This window comes from Amphiura filiformis, chromosome 16 (assembly GCF_039555335.1).
Source record: "Amphiura filiformis chromosome 16, Afil_fr2py, whole genome shotgun sequence".
Classification (NCBI taxonomy): Eukaryota; Metazoa; Echinodermata; class Ophiuroidea; order Amphilepidida; family Amphiuridae; genus Amphiura; species Amphiura filiformis.
In genome coordinates, this window is record NC_092643.1 from 55,766,933 (window position 1) to 55,790,912 (window position 23,980).

At 36.1% G+C, this 23,980-nt stretch overlaps 1 protein-coding gene across 1 annotated transcript in view; it reads left to right on the forward strand.

Moving 5' to 3' along the window:
• The window catches only part of LOC140136236 (neural-cadherin-like), a 107,589-nt gene that overhangs the window by 64,573 nt on the left and 19,036 nt on the right, over positions 1-23,980 (forward strand). Inside the window, exons 3-4 of the mRNA XM_072157959.1 lie at positions 11,473-11,661; positions 15,657-15,903. Coding sequence (XP_072014060.1) covers positions 11,473-11,661; positions 15,657-15,903 — 436 coding nt within the window. The remainder of the gene's footprint in view (positions 1-11,472; positions 11,662-15,656; positions 15,904-23,980) is intronic.

Here is a 23,980-nt window from a genome sequence, read left to right on the forward strand (position 1 = left end):
AATACTTGTGTAATATTTGCCTTTCATGGCTAAAATAAATTGACGTTTTTTTATGTAACCATCATATTGGAAAATCAGAACAGCGTATCTTGATTTTAAGAGTATTTTTAGTTCAAAATTTTACATTTTCTAAAATAACCAAATGAAATATATTTGACTTAGTTGCATTTTTAAATACTTAAAAGTATTTTGTACTTCATTTTTGGTTGCATGCATTTGCATCAAAAATTGAAATATTTGGTGAAAAGTTAAGGATGAAATGTCATTGCACAGGAACATGTTTCGACAGATTTTTATAAACATATTCATATTTTATATTTATGTGTGACACACTTTAGTAGTAAACTTATTTAACACCCTGATGATATGCACAGAATCAGTCAATATGATTTTGCTGTAGGTGACAGAAATGAAGTATTTTATTATTAATATGGTAATATTTATTTCAAATGAGCGTGAATAGATTGAAATTGTTATGCCAGTAAAAATTATTAATAAGGTGATATGTTTTTATAGTTCAAACAAGATGAATAAATTGGATGTTGAAAAAAAGTCACAAGAGTGGATAACTGTTGATGTTGAAATTGTGTTATTTTATAGTAAAATATTAAGATCTCGCATGATGCATATTTTAGGTAATCGTACAATGGAGTGGAAATGAATTCGCTGCAGGTGTTGGATGGGTTATTCCAGTTGAAATCCATACACCCTATGGAAGACATGACCATTATTCTCCCACACAGGGAGTGTAGATATCAAATGGAATCACCCATTCAGGAACCGCATTTGAAATTCACATTCAATGTGTGGGATCACACTTCCTGTGTGGGATAATGTCTTCCATGGGGGGAGTGGATTTCAACTGGAATAGCCCAATGGATTGTAGAGATATATTAGTGCACATTTTAGTCAGTAGGTGTCAATATGGTGATGAATGCATCAATATGATGCATTATATCTGGGAGCTGTTATACCGAGTATCGAGTGTTGGGGTTTCAAATCATTACAAATGATATACCATATTCAACCTAATAAGTGCCCCTACAGAATTTTTTGAGTGACAAATGTTGAAGCGCACCATTTTCAATGCACCTGTACAACTAAAATTACCTTCTAAAGCATTTTCCACCCTGATATGGCAGTGACGTCAGTGCGCATTTCATTGGGCGCAGCTACAAATCGCTAGTGTTCGCTCAAAGCACTGGCGTACACCTGCTTAAAAGACGCTGCAGAGATGTGCGCGTGAAACAGCTGCCTCAACGCTTTGACGTCACTGCCACATCAGGGTAAAAAATGCTGTAAACTTTCCAGCCTAGGATTTTTGACTTTTGATACACTGTATTTTGAATGTTTATGTAAATTCCCATTTGTAATTTCATTTCATAAAAGAGTGCTGTGGAAAACAACTGGCTGGACCTAAGGGCTCAGGGTGCTAATTTAGATTGAATATTGTGTTTAATGATCAGGAAGCTTGTTGCAAATAATGTGTAGCAATGTATACATGTTTATTCAAGTGGACTGAGTCTGGGAATTGAGAATATTATACATATACATGGTTATATTGATAAATTTCCATTATTCTAATCCCCAGAGGGCAGAGTTTGGCACATTATGTATAGATAAACTGTCAGAATACAAGCTTGTGCAGAGCAATTTTGAGTATACAAGGTACTTGCGGTATCATCCCCCTAAAACATAGACTTGAAATGGATGTTATCACCAGTTGTCAGGATCATTCAAAGTGGACTGTGCCTTGAGGGTTGAGAATTATGCAAGCTTTTTGATAAGTTTCCCCCGTATCCAAAATTGTCAGGAGGCACAGTTTGCGAAAGCTGTAAGGTTACAAATAGTGTTCTCAATTTGAGGTATTATACGAGTGCCTAAAATCAGATCTGTTTTCTCAGTGTTATGTTTTCAAGTGAAACCGTGATCGTTTAGGGAATTGTGAATGCCTTAGTGGGTAGATGTAGCGGGTGTTGGAAACAAGAGCGGGGTGAATTTAGCAGCAATTTTTTCCTGTAACGATGCTGTGCATCCTTTTCTTTATAACACTGCTCAATGCTCCAGCGTGCCCACGATATTTGTATTTGCATTGGAAAGTGGAACAGTGAATTGTAAAATGCATGACATTAATGCTTACAGTACATTACAAGTGTCAAGAGTGTCTGTGTGTGACCTAAATCTATGCCAGTTTTGTCTCTTTTTTTTCTCTCATGTGTACCATGGCAGTAGTACTGATAAAAAACACCCCACTTAGCGGGTTTTCAGGTTTCCTTTTCATGTCACCGCTCATCGAAACGGGTCCTAAACTAAGATGAATCAAAATATCACGAGGCATGCAAGGTTGGCCCCCCGCGTCGTCGTAAACTTCTTACGATACCATCCATTCGGTGAAGATATCACAACTGATTACATTATTGCCGTGAGAAATGTGTGCACATCTCGTGATTAATGTCTCCTATGATGAAGATGGTATTGAGTGTGAACCGTGGTGTGGTAGAGCTCCAGAGCTGCCCATCACACATAATTTATGTCAGGTTAAAGAAAGAGTAAATGAAAGCTTCGGGTGCATCAAAGTGTGGTGATATATATAAAATATGCTTTTTTTTTCAAGTGATAAGGGCCTATAATTTATCAAATATCTGGGGCGTGATGTTCTGGGAGTTAGTTATTGACGCAGAAGGGAATATTATGTGCTATGAATTATCATTTATTGCTATGATATGCAAAGTTCATGAAATTTAGATTAGTTTCGGAGTGAGAAAAATGTCATTAATGTTATGAAGCCGTGGGGATAATCATGTCATTATCATTAAGTAAATGATCATGGTATTGTTTAGAAGAAGAACCCATAACAGCACGTCTTAAACGTAGTTGTTATCTTTGCTGCAAACTCATTGTGCTTGGTACAATGTGTACCATCCTTGTTGACAGTACCGTTTGCATCATGGCATACCAAATTTTTTCGAGAGAGGTTTTGTTTGCGCAAGCTTTTCTAAACACTGGCTAGGATCCAATGTCAGTACTCATGACAAACAATATATATATATGTTGTGTTTATGCATTTTTATATTTTGACTCATGGTCTAATCGGGGTACAAAGTTTACCTTTTGGCTGTATTCAATTATTCACATTGTCGAGAATCAAATTATAGTCCATTCAATATAAACTAGAACATGACCTAGAGGTTATATTATTGAATATCAATATACCAACGGGTGTGAATTTAGCATAAGTTACAGAGAATGCTCTGCAACAGCTTTGATGATAACAAAGTTGAACACGGTTGATGCGGTGAAAAATTTGAAGAGTACTTCCTGTTTATGGGTTGATGGGAAATCTGAAACCTGAAAGAAGATAAATTTCGCATATGCATGCACTATGGATCACAATAGCCTCATCCCAATGGCATAGTCCAATAACCTCAATTAAACAATCATAGTGCAAAATTTGACCTCAAGTTGCAGAGTATGAGTTTTTGTACCCAAATTTTCAAAGGTCATTCAATGAATGTACAAATGTATTGGGGTTAAAAAACTTTGTCCTGATAGATGAACATGTTGTGGATCCTAGTGAGGGTGTATCACACACGCATGGGAGGGTAAATGCAATTTGTAAGAAATTCTCATAAATGTTCTGTCAGTGAAATACACCCCCATTATTTAGCCCCGAAGATATACGAGAATATTTTTCATATGCTCATCAAGGCTGTCAAGCTTGAGGAAAAAAAATTGAGGACTCAGATTTAACTATGAGTCAGATGATGTATGTTCAAAGAGGTTTTGGGTGAATGGGTTTATTTTATTCTAGATGTTATGTTAAAAGCTCCCATCTGGGTCTGAAGTGGTGCACCCAGAGCTATTTTGTAACATTGCTAGTAATTCATACCATAAGTCGAGGAAGCAAAGTGTTATGATTAACTTTTTTGGAATCATATTCACGCCTTAAAACCACATAGAGTTATTATAATGTATTGCAACCTCACAGGCTTGCTAACACATATTTGTAACATAAGGTAATGTTTGCCAAGGTTATTAACCAAATAACATGGATTGAACTGGGTTTATAATAAATACATTTTCAATTTGTGGCCTTCAAATCATGAAGTGTAAATTGTATAGACCAAAGAAGCAATGGGTACTGATTTCATATGGACAGATGCTTGCCCATTCCCTTTTATTTGTATTTTGCACATTTTCCTGCAATACACAAAATGGGTTTATAGCTGTACAAGTGGTATAGGCCTAAACAGACAAAGAAACATAAGTTCATTAACACAACAAATAATGTTCAGCGACAACAGTGCAAGAATAGTTAGAAAACTCGGGTAATGTATATTATTTCAAATGGATGAATATAGAAAATACAAAAGCTATAGGATGGAGACACAGCTTGGGAGTGAGCTTTTCTTGAAAACAGCACACTTTTTAGCTTAAATTCTGATCATACTGTATATCATTTCTGTTATCATCGGGTTACCGGAATTAACTATCAAAGTATTAGCAATAACAAATGAAGATTTAGAGATAAAATAACTTTATTTTGCTTACTGGTCTTATTCTATGAATATTCAGATATTATTTTAATACAGAAACTCTTGACCACACTTACTGACCCTTTTGTAAGCTTTTACATTCCCAATCATACAGAAACACTAGTAACAAAAATTGCCATTTTAGCTATCTGCAAGAGCCATTAACCATCTTTGTCAACATGTTTAATAAAACTGATTTAATAAAGTGTTGCAAAGCAAAATACTTCAAACATGGATGGCTATTACATGTATCCGGTTACATGGATTTATTTACCTTGTCGCAATGGTTCGATAATAGAGTGAGCTGTAAGTGTTACAAGTTCAGTTCTTGTTTGCGAAGCTTATCGCAAACTTTATCTGCAACATATATCTCTCCCACTGAGAAAATATGTACTTCACATATTTATATATTTCTTTCTTTTATTTACGTACCGTTTTAAGTGAGGAAATAATAAAAATGGAATAAAAGAATTGGGACAGCATAACACATGCTATGCACATAGTTTTTGAGTAATTTTTATTTTCCAAATTTTGATTGGTTTCTCAAATTTCCAGTATCAGATATTAAGATCTGAAATTCCCATATATTTGAAAGTGCACCTGTAACCTTTTAAACCGCACTCATATTTTGTAGAGTAACAATATTTTATTGAGCACTAGTAATATCGAACAGTTATGAAACAAAAGCAGAGAGCAAGGTGTGGAATAATTAATATATTTTTACAAGTAAGTAAAACTAGATTATTGAATCAAATATACAGAATACCAACACTATGGACCACAATGGCCTCATCCGAATGGCATAGTTCAATAACCTCAATTAAACAATCATAGTGCAAAATTTGACCTCAAGTTGCAGAGTATGAGTTTTAGTACCCAAAATTTCAGGTCATTCAATGAATGTACAAATGTATTGGGGTTAAAGAACTGTGTCCCTGATAGATGAGCATGTTGTGGATTCTAGTCCAAGTTGTGTATGAAAGAACAAAATATGTGGATGTTGCAGGATTTGCTTGGACTTCCATCTGTAGGTGTTGTGATAAATGTGCCATTTTATGTGCATCATTTAGATGATCATTATAGTGGTAGAGAGAATTGTTTGATCTGGGCTATAGACCATAGCTATATATCTCATCCATCTTCCCTGTGTATTGTGTGTATACCGTGGTCATGTTGACTTACGACACTAGGCAGGATTTCACTTCTCGCAAATGTTGACTTTTTTTCTTCTCATTTTTAAGGCCTTGTTTCTGTCGATCATAGAGAGTCATTTTTTCAAATAAATCATTTAAAAAATAGTGTGTGTGTTTGCCTGTAACCCAGGACACACAAGACTTGTCATATCTAAACCGTGGACCTGCCTGCAAATGAGGACACACAAGACTTTTCATATCTAAACCGTGGACCTGCCTGCAAATGAGGACACACAAGACTTTTCATATCTAAACCGTGGACCTGCCTGCAAATGAGGACACACAAGACTTTTCATATCTAAACCGTGGACCTGCCTGCAAATGAGGACACACAAGACTTTTCATATCTAAACCGTGGACCTGCCTGCAAATGAGGACACACAAGACTTTTCATATCTAAACCGTGGACCTGCCTGCAAATGAGGACACACAAGACTTTTCATATCTAAACCGTGGACCTGCCTGCAAATGAGGACACACAAGACTTTTCATATCTAAACCGTGGACCTGCCTGCAAATGAGGACACACAAGACTTTTCATATCTAAACCGTGGACCTGCCTGCAAATGAGGACACACAAGACTTTTCATATCTAAACCGTGGACCTGCCTGCAAATGAGGACACACAAGACTTTTCATATCTAAACCATGGACCTGCCTGCAAATGAGGACACACAAGACTTTTCATATCTAAACCGTGGACCTGCCTGCAAATGAGGACACACAAGACTTTTCATATCTAAACCGTGGACCTGCCTGCAAATGAGGACACACAAGACTTTTCATATCTAAACCGTGGACCTGCCTGCAAATGAGGACACACAAGACTTTTCATATCTAAACCGTGGACCTGACTGCAAATGAGGACACACAAGACTTTTCATATCTAAACCGTGGACCTGCCTGCAAATGAGGACACACAAGACTTTTCATATCTAAACCGTGGACCTGCCTGCAAATGAGGACACACAAGACTTTTCATATCTAAACCGTGGACCTGCCTGCAAATGAGGACACACAAGACTTTTCATATCTAAACCGTGGACCTGCCTGCAAATGTGGACACACAAGACTTTTCATATCTAAACCGTGGACCTTCTTGCAAGTATTATCCTCGATTCACAGGGGTCCGCAGTAGGTTACAATTGCATGCCAAATGCATAAAAGAGATACATCCGCTATTGTGCATTAAATAAACCCTCAACCTCGGTTGGTAGGCATATTTTTGTACTGTGGATCATACACACTAAAATCTGCAATTTTGGTCCTCAGTTTGACAATTATAGGTTGATTCACATTAAATGTCCACTGTTGCCGGTAGACATGGGTCAGTTCCCCAAGGCCATGTTTGCCAACATCTTACAAATGCCCCCCTCATACATTATTCACAGTCTCCTACCTACTTAAAGAGAGACACAAAATAGCCTAAAAATGCATATTTAAAAACCAGACTGCCCTTATAGGTATCATCCCTTAGCTATGTTCTTCAGTTTAGCTTCATCCAGACTTAAAATTATCATTTCGCCCAGCGTAAAAAGGAAAAGAAAACAATTTGTTGGACAGAGCCAGCTCGGATTTCTTCAGTGTATTTGCACAAGACAATTGAGAGAAGATGCTTGTACTTAACAAACATAATAAATGATACATACCTTTGCTGTGTATATATTACATCAGCTTTAAATTTTGTTGCTGGTTTAATTTCTAAACTTTTCTGTTATAATCAGGATATAAAAGGAGTAACGATGATAGACAGGTCACTTTTGACATCAATTCACAAAATATTGAACTTGTAACTAGATTTTATTGAAATAAATATACCAAGTGCAATAGCTGTCCACTTTGGAAGCTTGAAATATTTCAATTTTAAAAATTTCCAGCTTACACATCATAGGATGTATATAGAACAACGTAAAGAAATCTGAAGATGCAGTGATATCGATCAGAGCACTGGCTCGCTTGGCCCATATTATTCCCCTAATATGATGTCTTGGCTGCTTAATAAATTTGGATTTATTCCAAGTTGAATTGGTAACTTTATACAAAATATGGATTATGTCGTACATTTTATAGCGTGTCTTGTAATCGGTGATTCAATCTGACTTCTTAATGCCTGTGGCGTTATTCTTAGCCGGCTAACAGAAAAATTGCTAACCAATTTGATGCTGTAATGATTGAAATAATGTGTTATTACGGTTATTACTGGTTTCTAAATGTCAAGTTGAATGCCAGAGTCGCGATGAAGTCAATCGTACGTACAATTAATTGCCAGAATATTAATTAAATCAAATGAAAGATCATCATCTTGACACAAAATTAGGCAATAATTGTGATCACGTTTAGGATATTAAAGAAGAGGATAATTTTGTGTAGTGCTTGAAAGCTCTTCAAACAACTTTTCATTGTGCTATAAATAATATTTACTATTAAATTCACATGTGGGTGTGTGCATATGGTGCATACTGCACATATTAACCTAACTAGTGGTTTAAATTTTTCTTAATTTGCCTTCAGATCTCATAATTGGATAAATAATACTTTAAAAAGTTAGCTGCACGCATTTCATCCCACGTCTTTGTCAGCAATGGATTTTCAGGTCTAGAATTGCATTATTAAGTGAAATATGAGCAGTAATTGATGCAAATCCATTGGCTAGATAAAACCATATTGATGCCTAATTATTGCATCATTAATTAAGATCACACACCTGCACCCTTCAGGGAAGCAAACGGGGAAAATCCCTCTCTTGTTCTAAACCACTTATAACTTTCCTGAGATGTGTATTAACCAAGCAGGGATATACGAGGAGTCAGGTGTATGATATTAGCATGGGATATGAGCTTAGTATTTATGCATTCGATAGAGTAGGAGTGCTTTGGTTTTGCATATATCAGGCTAATATTTTCTCTTTGCTTTTAGCCTAGTGATTTTTAGTATGAAATTGTGTGTGATATGCATGGTGAGTACAGAATTATAAGGCATAGGACGTGTTCAGTCTAGCTCTATACTGATAGCTTGTAAAAGTATGCAAGTTGAACAATTATGAATAATAAAACTATTATTTGGATTAAAGGGAATGATTAATTAGTAGATCATCATACAGAATGGCATTTGAAAAAAAGTCAGTAATATTATGACCGAAATTGCAATATTTAGTAATAATTGTATCAAATTTACGACATAAAATTGACTGAATTTGAAGTTACCATAATGTATTGATAAGTCACTTGACCAATATAAATTGATGAGTGAATCTGTATGTACCTTCATGTTAACACCTAAGGCATACTCAGACAGGATTGTGCCTGGCTATCTGCATTGAATAGAACCGACTAGCCCCATGTGTGACCAGCATAAATTGGAAGCTCAATATTTTCCCTCTTTTGTTTGTTTCATTTCTTTCCATTTCCATCCACGAAATCTGTGCTCGTAAATGTCAAATGACATATATTCCAGAAATAGCTTGATAAGTTAACCTGTTTTTGCGCTGTTCCAGTTGAAATGCATACACGCCCCTATGGAAGACGCGACCTTAATCTCCCACAGGGGGTGTAGATTTTAAACGGGGTAACCTGTTTGGCTAACCCCATGTGATATTCACACTGGAAGAATAAGGTCATGTTTTCCGTAGGGGGCGTGTGGATTTCAACTGGAACAGCCGAATGAGAGGCGGATAGAATTTTAAACATGTATTCATTTTAGATTTCCAACTGCCCCAGAGGGGGCGAGACATCAAATGTAAAATTATGATAAACCATGTTTATTTCTTGACAGTGGTCAGTTTATCCCTAGGCTTACTGATATCTGATATGTGACCGCGATACTTGTGGAAATTGAGAAGAATTAAACATGACAGAGACACAGAGAGAAGAAATTCTGATATGTATGTGGGTTTTTGTGAGTGCGCAGTTGCAACATGTGTAAGAGAGGCACAATTAAATAATTCGTACCTAAATATATATTATTATTTCATCTAAAATGATATCATTATAAAAAATTTGCTATGCAGTGGCATCTTGAGGTAGAAAGCAAATAAAATTGATTTCGCTTTTGATGTACTCTCATGGTGACGGAAGTAGGAATGAATTCAAAATATTGACTGAAATATGGAATCTATATGCCATTGTAAGATATCAAAAATAAGAGTAATGCAGTTTTGTGAAGCTCTAATTGAATAACTTGTGAATATCGTCTCTGGCTCGCATTTCATAACGTTATAGCCCGATTTCAAATGGGCTATTCCAGTTGAAATCCATACACCCCCCCCTATGGAAAGCATGACACAGAGTGTGTGAATGAGTGACTCAATTTGAAATCTGCACCCCGTATGCGGGAGATTAAGGTAATGCCTTTCATGGGGGTGTATGGATTTCAACTTGAACAGCCCATTTCGTAACGTTATACAATGTAGCCCGATTTCAAATATGAGATGATTATTTGATAAAATGCAGCATTATGCGAAATATACCGGCGCTACATATGAGGTTGATATTGAAATTATTTAATTTGCTATCTGCAATCTGTACATCTTCAATTGCACTTCATAGTACAGATAGATTTCTTTTTCATCATGGTAATTTAACTGTTTACATTATGCATTGCCATCGTCTTATTCAGACCGCGATTTGATTTATATGTGACCTGTCTCAGCCGAGAGTTTCATATTTCATTTGAATCATTTTAGTTGGGGAACCGGTATCAGTGTATCAGAATGAGAAACGGAATAATGCACCGACAAAGCGTGCTTTATCTTTGCTAGGACAGATCTATGATGGAACAGTACTGCAAGGGTGCGGTAAAAACAATGGAGAACATGAATGATGAAATTGTTCAAACATAGAAGGTTGAATACTAAATAGTATTCTTTGAATACGGAATAGTATTCCTTGAATACTAAATGGTATTCCTTGAATTCCTTGAATACTTGAATAGTATACCTTGGTATTCCTTTAATACTAAATAGTATTCCTTGAATACTAAATAGTATTCCTTGAATGCTAAATAGTATTCCTTGAATGCTAAATAGTATTCCTTGTTGAATACTAAATAGTATTCCTTGTTGAATCCTAAATAGTATTCCTTGCAATTTTATAAATATTTCAGATTTACATTGGAAGAGGCTTTGTTATCCCTGTGATAAAATTAATACCAATGCTCCATATTATGCTCTAATTCATCGCAAATATTATGTAGTATTAGTGAAATTACATACCACGCACACTTTAAAATATTATTAACACCTCTGCCATAATAATTTACCCATAGTTGGATAAATGAAGCAGCATAATATTATTCCCCTTGATAAGTGATACGAGAATGCGTTCTAACCAGCCTGATATCATTCACTCATGTTATCATAGACCTACGTCATTCGTCTACTATGCCACCAGTACACTCACTCTTACTTTCATGTATGTCACCTATGTTATTGCGTTTGTATGCCTTCCAGACATTCACAGAGGTCAGATGAGGCATACAGTTTCCGTGATGAAATCCGCCAGACATTTGCACCCTCTGGTTGTGTGATAAGGTGGTTTTTTTTTGCATGCTAGTATAAGATGGAGGTTAATCAAAGTAACATGTATGTGGCACACATTTTTGTTCCATTACCTTCCATCAACATCACTACTATGAGCGGAGACAAATTTGTCTGAAAATAAATTGAACGATAGTCGCAAATAACCTATAATCAATCTGTAATTGCACCCAAAGCTTAACCATGTATTTGTCTTTTTTGTTTATTACAGAAAAATCTGACACACAGCAGATTGTTGTCACGGTAACGGACGTAAACGACGAGCCCCCACAATGGTTAATGTCAGTCTATCCCTATAAGGAAGTTGTCCCTACTGATGCACCAAGTGGAGCCTCCATCTATCAGTTGAGAGCTGAGGATCCCGATGCAGGGTCAGAGGTCAAATACTATCTCCGCTCAGGTAAGTGGGATCAAAATTAAAAACAAACAAATATATTAAGTCTACCAGTACGCTATTGGTCATCACGGTACCGGTGCAGCCGGTCCCTGTGTGAGAGGTTGAGCTCGTAGAAATACTATAACTTAATATGAATTCCTGTCGAGGAAGTCTATCTACTTACAAACAAACATTCCTGAGAAAATGGTCCAATTTTTTCTTCTTACCAAATATTAATTGAGAGCAGTCTTTATTGATAAATACCAATGCAATATATTCATGGTTATCAGAGTGACTTTCAGCCCAGAAGAAAAGTAAGGCGTATTAATTATGTTTTTGTGAAAGTCCGTAAGCTAGAGTGTAGGTTAATTTGCAGCATTCAGAATGCCACATTTCAGGGCTGTAGCATGCCGGTTTGAAAATGTGGTGCAGCTATCAAGATAATTATGGTATGGTTTTTTTTTCAACAGCTTGTTGATGACTAAAAGTATATTTCATAACCATGTTTTATAACAAAATATTCCAGCGACCCAAGTTTTTATATTAGTTTATCCAACCCAGTGCACATCACATGAGTATAAAACTATATATCTGGAGCAGTAGCGTAGCCAGCGGGGGGGCAGGGGGGGCAGAGTGCCCCCCCTGACAAAAAATGAAAGAAAAAAGTGCCCCTCTGACAAAAAAATAAAAGGGAAAATCAGGAGGGCAAAGGAAAAGAAAAGGGCAAGGAGCCCTTTTCTGCCGAAATTCATCCCGAAAATACACAATTTTTCCGCGCTACGCGCGCATATTGCAAAGGTTAAGCCCTTAAGGGCGAAAATAGTGTAAAATACCAATTTTTTGCGCGCTACGCGCGCACATCGTCCTAATAAAGCCTTTTGTCTCTATATGTATTGTATGATGCAACAGTAATTTTTTTCGTCTGTGCCCCAAAATTTTTTATTTTGCCCCCCCTGACCAAAAAAGCTGGCTACGCCCCTGATCTGGAGCAAGCCGTTTTAGGCCTGTTTACATTTCAACATCTGCCATTTGATTAAATTTAAGCTTGAGATATTGGCATTCAATAAGAAATTTCCCTCAGCCGAATCGGGCTGGTGTACACTGCAAAAGCGCAGCAAGGGAACCAAAAACGATATTATTTAGCCGAGGAGATATGAACTCTTAGAGAGAGAAAGAGATACTTGAAGTATGACCAAACTGGCAGAGCATAACTGGTATTGATAATGGATTGTTAATGGAGACAATGAATTGTTCAAAATCGGAAGCAGGTGAAACCCACACAGCCAGCCAAGTGGCACGCTTATGAAATGACAATGACTAGTTCAAAATAATTGTCATGATTACGTTGAATGTGATTCATAATTTATCGGCTTTCTTAGCTTTGATAGCAACCTTGAGAGGGAGAGAATTGACGATTATATCAATCAGTGCTAGTAACGATTATTTTGTGGGTACGGAATGGTTTTATCAAAAAAAAAGAACCTGGTTTACTAACCACATCAATTTGTAATCTTTTCATTTCACTAGTAATCCAGACACAGCTGTACACTAACGCTCTGAATCGACTTGTTTTACTAAAACTCATACCCAAGAATCAAAAAATCAAAACCATACTGACAAATACAGATTTGTGAACCATGCCTGCCAGAGAAATGGTCTATTCCAGTTGAAATCCATACACCCTATGGAATGCAAGCCCTTAATATTCCACACTGGGGGTGTGAATTTCAAATGGGGTTACCTGAACATGCTGAATGGGTAACTGCATTTGAACGCTACACCCCCTGTGTGTGTGGGCACTCTCTGTGGGGGATCATGTCTATATGGGGAGGGTGGATTTCAACTGGAATAGCCCAGTAGTGACATTTCAACTCAATTTGAAGTTGATTTGGTTGACTGGATATTAATATTATCTATTTATTTCAGTATATTTATATACATTGTATTATTCATGGATGGTGGTTGTTTTCTCACGATTTTCACCTGCATTTGATTTATAGATTTGCCCCTTTACAAACAACTAACTACATCATGGATCAATAAACAACCCCAAAATAGTATACAGCATTATAATTTAACAACAGAAAATCAGTTGTATTTTAGAATTTTTAATCGTGCAATGACTTAAGTCGTTGGGTGAATTGTAGCGTAATTTTTGCCCACAAAAAGCTAATTTTAGCCTTTTTATCTTCAAATGAGATTTGTTTTGTGAACTGTAATGCATTTTTTAAAAGGGGTAATTCAAATGGGCAAAGAAAGTGGTTTTTGACATGGCCTTCTTAGCTCTTATCTGATGTTGTAAACAAGATGCAATTTTAAGGGCATTTGCATTATCATTCAATGTAAGGGAGAGTAAGATGAAAAACAAGTACTAATGGCTTGTCTGGCTGATTGTGTTGCGGTCTGCCTGGAATAGAACTATGAATTGACAGTGGTTTTTTTTGTGGTAGAAAATGGAATTGATAATGCAAACAGTATGGAGGTTCCTAAGATTCATCAACATTATTTAAAACTAACAAAGTTGGATCTAAACACTTATGAAATTTTATTGAAATTTTATTGTTGTTGAATTATTTTTAAACTGATTTTTTTAAGGGCTGGGGTATGAACGTTTGGACAGTATTTATTTTGGGACATCAGAGCATATCAGACATATCGAATTGCATTCTGAATACGAAGAATGTCATTCTCATATCAAATAATTTTGATTTTTGAAATTAGCAATTTAATACACATTTTATGGCAAATCATTAAAATTGATATTTTTGATATTTAACAGTACTTGAAGTAAACTTTATAAATCTGATGATTTATACTTAAAGTGTATGTAGGTGGGATGAAAAGCCGACGATCAATTGAAAATTTTGACCTTTCAGATTGAAGATATAGATTTTTCCCCTAAACACCCAAAAAATGTAGGTCTTTTTGGGAAAAAAATCCATATCTTCAATATGAAAGGTCAAAATTTTCAATTGACCGTCGGCTTTTCCTCCTGCTACATACACTTTAAGAATATATCATTAGATTTATATAATTTACTTTGAGGACTGTTATATATCAAAAATTTGAAAAATATCAAATTTTTATAATTTGTCATAAAATTTGTATTATATTGTGATTTTCAAAAATGAAAATTATTTGATATCAGAAAGACATGCTTCAGTATTCAGAATGCAATTCGATAGGTCCGAGGTGCTCTCATGTCCCAAAAAAAATACTGTCGAAACACAATAAACGCTCATTTTAGATCCCTTAAAGCCATAATGTATGATTTCCATCAAATTTTGTTTAATTCTTGACCAAAAATGATGAAATGAGTAATAACTGCCAAACTAATGAGGTAAAATGCAAGAAACCCCACTTTAACTATCTTGTGGAGCTCTGTTTGGGATAAATTGCTCTGTTGTCCTATAATCACAACCAATTTGGCTGTGAAGTTGGGACATGAGTAAACATTACAAATATGCCAAAATATCGGGTTTCAAAAAAATTACCAATTTCGTTTTAAATTATCATACTTTATGGCTTTAACTGACCAACTACAAGTGTTGCTGGCTGTGTAAATTCAATGAATTTTACCTCAACATTGTATGTAAAACTAACAAATTGTTAGATTTATTTATCATTTTTACCTGATACATATGATTATGTACTAGTTGTAAAAATCTTAGTGTAGATTTTGTCCTGAAATGAAAACCTAGAAGTCAGCTTCACTTATCCATCTGGCTATTCCAGTTGAAATCCATACACCCCCTATGGAAGATGTGACCTTAATCTCCCACACAGGGAGTGTAGATTTTAAACGGACTCACCTATTCAGATAACCCTGTTTGAAATTCACAGTCCCTGTGTAGAAGATTAAGTTTATGTCTTCCATACGGGGTATATGGATTTCAACTGGAATACTCCATTCTTAAGGCAAAGCAGCATTTTACAATTGATCATCAGTGTGAGATTTATCAGATTTCCACCATCCAATATATATATAAGACACTACTCCCTTCTCTTTTCTCCCTCAGGAGGGGATAATAAGTTTGTTGTCAACGAAGATACAGGCTGGATACTGACATCTCTGAAACCTGGCCAGAGTTACGAAGATGGCAGAGAATACATCTTGAGTGTGTTTGCAGAAGACATCAGCTCTGAGGACACCGAGACCAATACCGTCGATGCAGCAGTGTATATCTATGGAGGCCAGCATCCGCCGCAATTCACGAAGGAGGTTTATGAAGCAGAAGTTAAAGAAGAGGTGGACGGGAATCAAGGGTAAGATCTTTTGAAACAAAACCTTTAACGACTTGCATAAAAGAGGAAAATAACTCAAATAGTAAAATATGTTGAAACTTGTAGTTTTTCTCATGATAAAAAGAGATCTTGTTTGATTTCATATTGAGCAAAGAAATTGTAGCAAAGAAATCTAAACATGCCATGCTGGGTCTGTAGTTCTTGAGTCGAGTGGTTGTAAAGAACAATGATTGATATAAAAGTTGGAATCTGAGAGAAAAAATCAAGGATAATTTTAGAAACCTTTGAGTACTTGGCATGTTGGCACTCAAATAAGTCCCTATATTATCAGGAGCCTGCAAAGGCTAGATTGTCGAGTATGCCCACAGAATGGAGACTATTCAGTGGCCTCAGCTGAACTGATCAGATGGACAAAAATGCATTAAAGATGCTACAAACAGATAATGACCACATTGTCTGGATGTGAAATAGAAGTAGCTAAATAAGACAATTTGATGCATCCCTTGGAATCATATAAAGACCAGTTTGTGAAATCTTTTCACTGCAAAAGGGAGTAGAGTATCTGTGCATCTTGTGTCTGAACATGACATCTTCAGTATATAATACTTATCTTGAGCTTAATCCAAGTATTATTCAAAAGAGATGCAACTTATGTACATAAGTTGCACTCATTTGCAGTAGAATACAAAATGTAAACCGTTCACAAGGACAGTACCTTCCTTAACCTTTTTTGTCAGATACACCCTTTTCTTACATGGCTTATGCAAGAGGAAACTGTTGCAAACCCTGTAGCGAACTTAAGTAAAAGGAAGTATGACTAAAAGAATATGTACTTAACTTATTCCCTTTTGCCATGAGATGTGCAGGTGTTGTATCTTGACACAAACAAGTTGTATCATGGGGATTATGCTGGGAGGAAGATGGGGAGATACAGGCCTGATCTCAGCCATACGGCTGGCCAATCTTGAATAGTCACCACTAATAAGATGCAATTTACTACAAGTACCATTATGGGCATATAAATGCAAACGTGCAGCTATATCGTTTTGGATTTTAACAACGATAAAAAATTATAAGTTATTGTTCTATTCAGAGCGTTTTAATATCACATGCACAATGCGTATTATCTTAAATCTGAAGCGCTTGATAATTGCGAATTAATTGAGCTGATGTTCGAACTGCAAGCGGCATGAAAAACAGCGGTAGTTAGATTATGAATATTTTAAGCTTCTTGGTTAGCTATAGTTTGCTGTTATTAAATTGAAGATGACTTAATTGCTTTTAATGATCATTTATGGATGCTTCAAATGAAATTTTGATGCGACTGAAAAACGTTTGATAAAAGATTCTTCATTTGCACATATTTCTATCAAGGTGATATGAATTTGCTGCCAAATGGACAATGATACTGCTGCATTTAGAAACTGATAAAATTTTAACAAATGTTCAAATGAACACAAAAAGTGCATAAATGCAAAATACTAGGTTAAAAAAATAAGTTTGAATACAACAGATCTGATATTTAATAGAATATTAGGTTTACCAAGCATTTGCATTTGTACAAAGCGCCAAAATTGTCCCAATTTTAGATAAATATACCCCAAATCATGAACTTTTGGTGAAAGTTGTTTAACATAATAGGCTCCAAAAATCAATTGTAGAGGGGGTAAAGGTCTGCTTTTGGCCAGAATAAAGATTTCTCTTGAAAAGGTCTGCATTTGGAAAATCCGCACCCCAGTGAAATACCCTGGCTACAGGCCTGCATAACATTTATTGAAAGGAAAAATGGGAGTGGCAAGGATGTGGAAAACATTATTGATATGAAGAGCTACTTAGTGATTAAGTTACCTGAATTGTGACACCTGAGGCAGCAGAACTGGTTGTTTTTTCTGATAATGATGCCTATTTTCTTGACCAAATTGGTTCTGCTCCATATTATTTGTTGTCCACTTAGGAGAGAGTTAAAAACTTGAGTTACTACATGTATATTCAATTTCTTCCCACCTACTTTTCTTACACTAATTGAACCAATTTTTATTTGTCCAACTCTTTTTTTCACATCACTTTCAAATTGATTCCAAGCAGCTTTGATTACAAAACACTCATATCAGCCTTGGCAATGTTGAAACTTTATTTTTACTTCTCAAATGCGAAAAAGTATTCAAAAACATGCAATTATAACTTCTCCATTAGCAAGGGAGTGAGCTGACAATTTTCCCTAACCCAAGAATAACTCAGGTGATGACGAGAGTGAGATATGTTTAGGGAACCTTTTAGATGAAACATGAGTGCTTTGGGTATATCACTAGAATATGAAACATGCTCATCTGTCAGGACACAGTTCTTTCACCTTAATATACTTGTACACTCGTAAATTGACCTGTGAATGAAGTGGGTACTGAATTCATTCTCCACATCATGATGTCAAGTTTGGATGTTTGGTTGTGGAATGAAGGATACTGAACTGTGACTCTTGTGTATGAGAACATTTTGGTCCATAGTGTATACTTACAAGCATAAGATTGGATGATGGAGATAGGAGACAAGTTGCAATGCTATTCCAGTTGAAATCCATACACCCCTATGGAAGATATGACCTTAATCTTCCACACAGGGGGTGTGAATTTCAAAAGGGTTACCTGAATGGGTTACTCCATTTGAAATCCACACCCCCTGTGTGGAAGATTAAAGTCATGTTTTCCATAGGGGGTGTATGGATTTCAACAGGAATAGCCCAATTTCTTTGCGATACAACGGCTACGTCAACTGTTTGCATTTGTGCAAAGTGCCAACGACCGTAGTCGGACACAGAATGATAAAAGAATCTAGTTAACCTTTGCACTGCTGCCATGACCTTAAAATGACCAGATGCGTTTGGATTTTTTCTGTTCGATGATACGTCGTCCATGATTTCAAATCTGATAATGGAATGTTAAGCGCAAATGTGTCTTCTTACAACTCTTTGTCCAAGTCACTGACCGTTTAGGTACTGACTCTTACTCGCAATCAATGGAGAATGTTGTTCTGACATTTTTGTTAATTTAAGGATGCCCCCGCTTCCAGACTGGGGAAAAAAATATCATCCAAGTTCAATTAATTTTTAGTGATTGCAATGTAAAGTGAAAATATTGATCCCTGTAGGAACCATTTTAGGACGATGTTGCATGTAATTAACGGTCAATCCTCCTTATGACCCTGTGAGAGGTTTGTTGAATTATAAATCAAATGTGATGAATTTATTGATGAATTTGTTTGTCATAAAATGTGAATTATGGATAAGGATGATGCTAGGGAAGATGCTATTCCCTTGAATGTAGATGTCCGGGAATGCGAAGGATGTTGTTTGGAGCAATTAATGTAGGGATTAACAAAGCGTAGCTGAAATTCATGACTTTAACCTTTTCTGTTTATGTGCAGATGTGTATAAATCTTGCTAGAATCTTTTGAAAATTATGGAATTTGGTAAAAATGGCTACTGAAAAAGAAATTAAAAAAGCAGCAAAATCATGATGAACACACTATAATTTTATGCAGCTTCAAATAGATTTTCAAAAAGCTGGAGGTCGTCCTGGGAGAACCATAAGGACTAGATGAAATAATAAAAATCCCTTTTAAAAAGGATGTACATGTACTGGCAAATGATGAATTACAATGAGAAACATCAGATTTATTTTAATATATGGTTACAAAAATTTGTTGTTCGAACATTTTGAGTCAAAAATCCATTTGCTGCAATTCTCTCAAAATCGTTCACTTTTAAGTTCCCACATTCTGAATTCTGATGAAGCAATGTGTTTGTATATATATATATATGTCAGTATGTATTGAGACAAGCATGCTGTAAAAACAATGTTAATATTTTTCCCCTTCACGGATGACTCGCAAACATGGAGGAACGTGCTCGTTCTTTACTAATCATATCTGAAGCCAAGTTATTATCAAATTAGACATAATTATTATTTCTTAGGTGTACAATCTGCCAAATGGGCTATTCCAGTTGACATCCCTATACCCCCTGTGGAAGACATGACCTTAATATCCCACACAGGGGGTGTTGATTTTAAATGGAGTCACCCATTCAGGTAGGCCCATTTGACATTCACACCCCCTGTGTGGAAGATTAAGGTCATGTCTTCTACAGGGGGGTGTATGAATTTCAAGTGGAATAGCCCTTTTCAAAATCATGGCTTGCCATGAATCTTGCTAGTGCACTGCATTATCGATCACATTTTTGAAACCAAATATCTACTGAAGATAGCAAAGTGAGAGCTACATTCATAAAATCACCAAAACATTAGCATAGACAGGCTTAATGACAAACAAAACAGTTTCATCGTGTCATTTGCGTAATTAGGTCACAATAACACATATAAAAGCTCCTAAAAGCTTAAACAAACAAGCTTTGTTGCAAAGCTTATTATGACGAGAAATAACGGTAAAAGCTTATTTTGAAACACCCACGTGAAGCTAAATGTTTATGAGACAAATTATGCGCGGTAATACATCCATGATATGATTCCAGTGGCCTGTTTATCAGTGATTCCATACAATAGCAAATTTAATTTCCAATCAATAAGATGCGTGTTTAGCAACACAACACAAGCACGCCTTATGGGGTGTGTTTTTAAATTATCTGTCTACCCTACCGTGATGGATAGACCATTTCTCAATCGTCCCGTCTTCTAATGACACAACGTAAGCTGACTTCTGGCGTTTCCTGATTTTTCTTCTGGTTGCGTTACTGTTTTTTGTCTGTTCATTGGTCTGGAGGAGGCAGGTGCATATCAGATTGCATGCTGCCTTGGTTGCCTCCTTAAATACGGGGATGGATGGACGATGAAGAGGTCATTGATAGCTCCTATGTGTACAATTTTTGTGTTCTCTGCACCCTGATACTTGATGTTACAAAGCTAACTTGGCCAGTTCTTTGGTTAGTTTTGGGCATTGTCATACATATTGTCTTTTGTACTAGTTTATATTATACAAAAATAACCAAGAAAAAAAATGGTTATTGTAGATTCAACTGGATATTGGAAAACAGCTCCTTGGTCGAGGTATCATTATGGATTTTGTGCTGTTGTAATTATTCAGTTTTTGTTACTGCGCGTGTCAATAAAGTCCCAACTCATGCGTAAATTCACATAAGCATGCTCCAGTCACGTATTACGCAATGTACAACTAGCATAAGCTTTGCGTCCAACAGCGTGCATGCCATTCTATATCAATACACGCTGTTATGAGTCTTATTTTTTCCGCCGAAGCCGAACAGGTTTTACACAGGGAAGAGATTGATTATGATTCTCATCTCTGGTAGAACTGTAAAAGGAACCTGGCATATGACTTTGATATTGTATGTACATGCAGCTTACCTTTTTACCATGTGGCAGCTTTGCAGCTCCTTGCCTTACAGTGACCTTACAGCATATAAGGTTTGCCAACAAATATATAAGAACTAGTCATTTAAGAGCACTTAATTCAGTGTAACTGTAAAGGTGGCTTTATTATCTAGGCGATAAAGCCAATTACTGGAGGGTAGTCTAGCGGTCACTTCATTCCTAGTTAGCATTTGGTTACCCAGATTTGGCCGGATCAAGGAGACGCTTCTGACTAGCTTTGTTTTAGGAGTAGGACGGTCATCGCAAAATAAGTTAATTTTCAAATCAATCATTGCGAATGGATATTCTTAGTTGCAAGATGTATAAAGGATTGGTGCTCTCTGAGATGCTGTTTAATTGAACCCACTGGTGCCCCATACAGGTTTTTAGTGACGTGGATGCCGCAGAAGAGACTTTGTTTCTGTAATTCTTGGGGGAGGGAAGAAGTAAGATAAATCAAACACAGAGAGGAATTTGGGAATATAAAATAGGAAACGGTAATGCACTGTGCACTAAAGGTGAATCCATGGCAAACGCTATGACGCTATCTATATTTATGAACAAGAAAATCCTTACGAAGCTACAACTTAAATTCAGATAGGAGCATACTTATCGTTCGATTCCATCGACTCATGAGTTGACACACATAATAAACTACAAGTCGAGCAGAACCTGGCAAATGACTCTTGACTCATACTATACTTGTAGTTCATTTCCCCTCACACTCCGTATGGTTGACTGTCATATGTAGAAACGATAAATGGGAAAAGTGCAGAATGGAGGGTCAATCCACAATACGGTTGGACGAGAAAGCATTTGCGAGATGGTATATTTGAGACGTTGCTTTTAAGTGCCTGATTCATAAGATTGAGCACATTGGTTATTACCAGCTGCGTTAGGCTACTGTTCCCTCGCTGCTATTTTGGTCAGATGCGATGCGAATACGATGACCTCCATTGTGAGATAGGCTTGATGATATGATCGCACAGTGGCTTGCATGGTCAGTCCAGTCGCCGGTCAGTCAACTCGTTACATTCTGATTAAGAAATCCACACATCATTTTAACGATTGACATTTTATGAATTTGTGAAGTGGATACGTTTGTAAGTGTTGGAGAAAAGTGGACATAATTTGATCATCTTATTTTGTGAAAACATAATTTTAAAAAAATTGTATCACGTAAAAAACTGCTAGTGATGGGTTTGTTAAAGCAAACATTCCTGAGATGTAATGTAAAGACTAAGGGAGAAAAAATAGCAGTAGTAAGCCATCGATGGACTATTCCAGTTGAAATTCATACACCCGCTATGGAAGACATGACCTTAATCATCCACACGGGGGGTGTAAATTTCAAATGGAATCCCCCATTCAGGTATGGTAGCCATGGAAGACATAACCGTAATCTGTGAATTTCAAATGAGGATACCTGAATAGGTGGCTCCATTTGAAATCTACACCCCCTGTGTGGAAGATTTCTTATGTCTTACAGGGGGAGTATGGATTTCAACTGGAATAGCCCAGTACAAGATATTTTAGTCAAGATACCATTGATGGGCAGCATCATGATTTTATAATTGGAAAATGTACTTAAGTTCTGACATCCAAATCAATGTTTCATAGGGCATACTACGAAAAAAAGATGGCATTCCACGAGGCAGGTGTCAACTTGAGAGTGATTTCTTGAAGAACAAGTGTTCAGTTTGTATGCAATGTAAATGATTGGATTTTTTTCAGTGCGACAATTAAATTACGATGTATGGAGAACAAATAATGTGCTGTGGTATAAGTTTGACAGTATGTGCTGAAAAAATTGCTGTAATTTATACATCTAAAAGTTTAATAAACTGCAAAACTACCAAGAATTTTTGCAAGAACCTCTTTACCCATCACAAGTTTAGCTCACAATACTTATTTGAATCTAGTTTAAATTACAGATTTTGATTCTAGCTGTAAAAAAAGGTTGACACATCAAAATTTTGATAAAATGTTGTGAAATTATTGATACACTGAACTTCTGCACAAAAAGCGTTAAATGTGACAATTAAATTAAGGTGTATGAATGTAGGAAGTGGAAACCTATACCGTTGTTAACATTTGGATTAATGTTTTACATTTAAATGCTGGACAGACAGAGAAGATATGTTACCCTTCCCACAATCCTTTGCAACATGATACATCACCTCATTACCATGATTACATCAAAGGACACTCCCATTACTTTGAACAGGTTCCCTTTGTTTTCATTTTGAAAAGAGACTTGGCTATTGGCATATAGTCAAGAAATAAACATATTTTGCAAGATCTGGATGTGCTCTGTCCATTGAGGTACATTTTGTCGCTATCAACCCATGTTTCAATAGATAGCAAAATAAGGCCAAAAAAAAAGGTTAGTCTCAAAGCTCACAAGAAATTTAAAAACAAATGCGAAATGCGATTTTTTATTTTTTATTTTTTTTTTATTTTTTATTCCCGACTTTTTTCATGGTATTTTGAGAAAAAAGTATGATTTTCGCTGATTTTTTCTGGAAAAAACTAAAAAACTTTTTTTAAAATAAAAAAATTCAAGCATTTGTTTTTTGTCAAATCGTGGTATTTTAAAAACGCGATCGCAAGCTTTGAGACGAACTCTTTTTTTTTTTGCCTAAATGCATTATGGGAAGTATACAATATCTTCTCTGCTAGACAGATATTCATTTGAATGATATTTGAAGCATTAGTTGTTA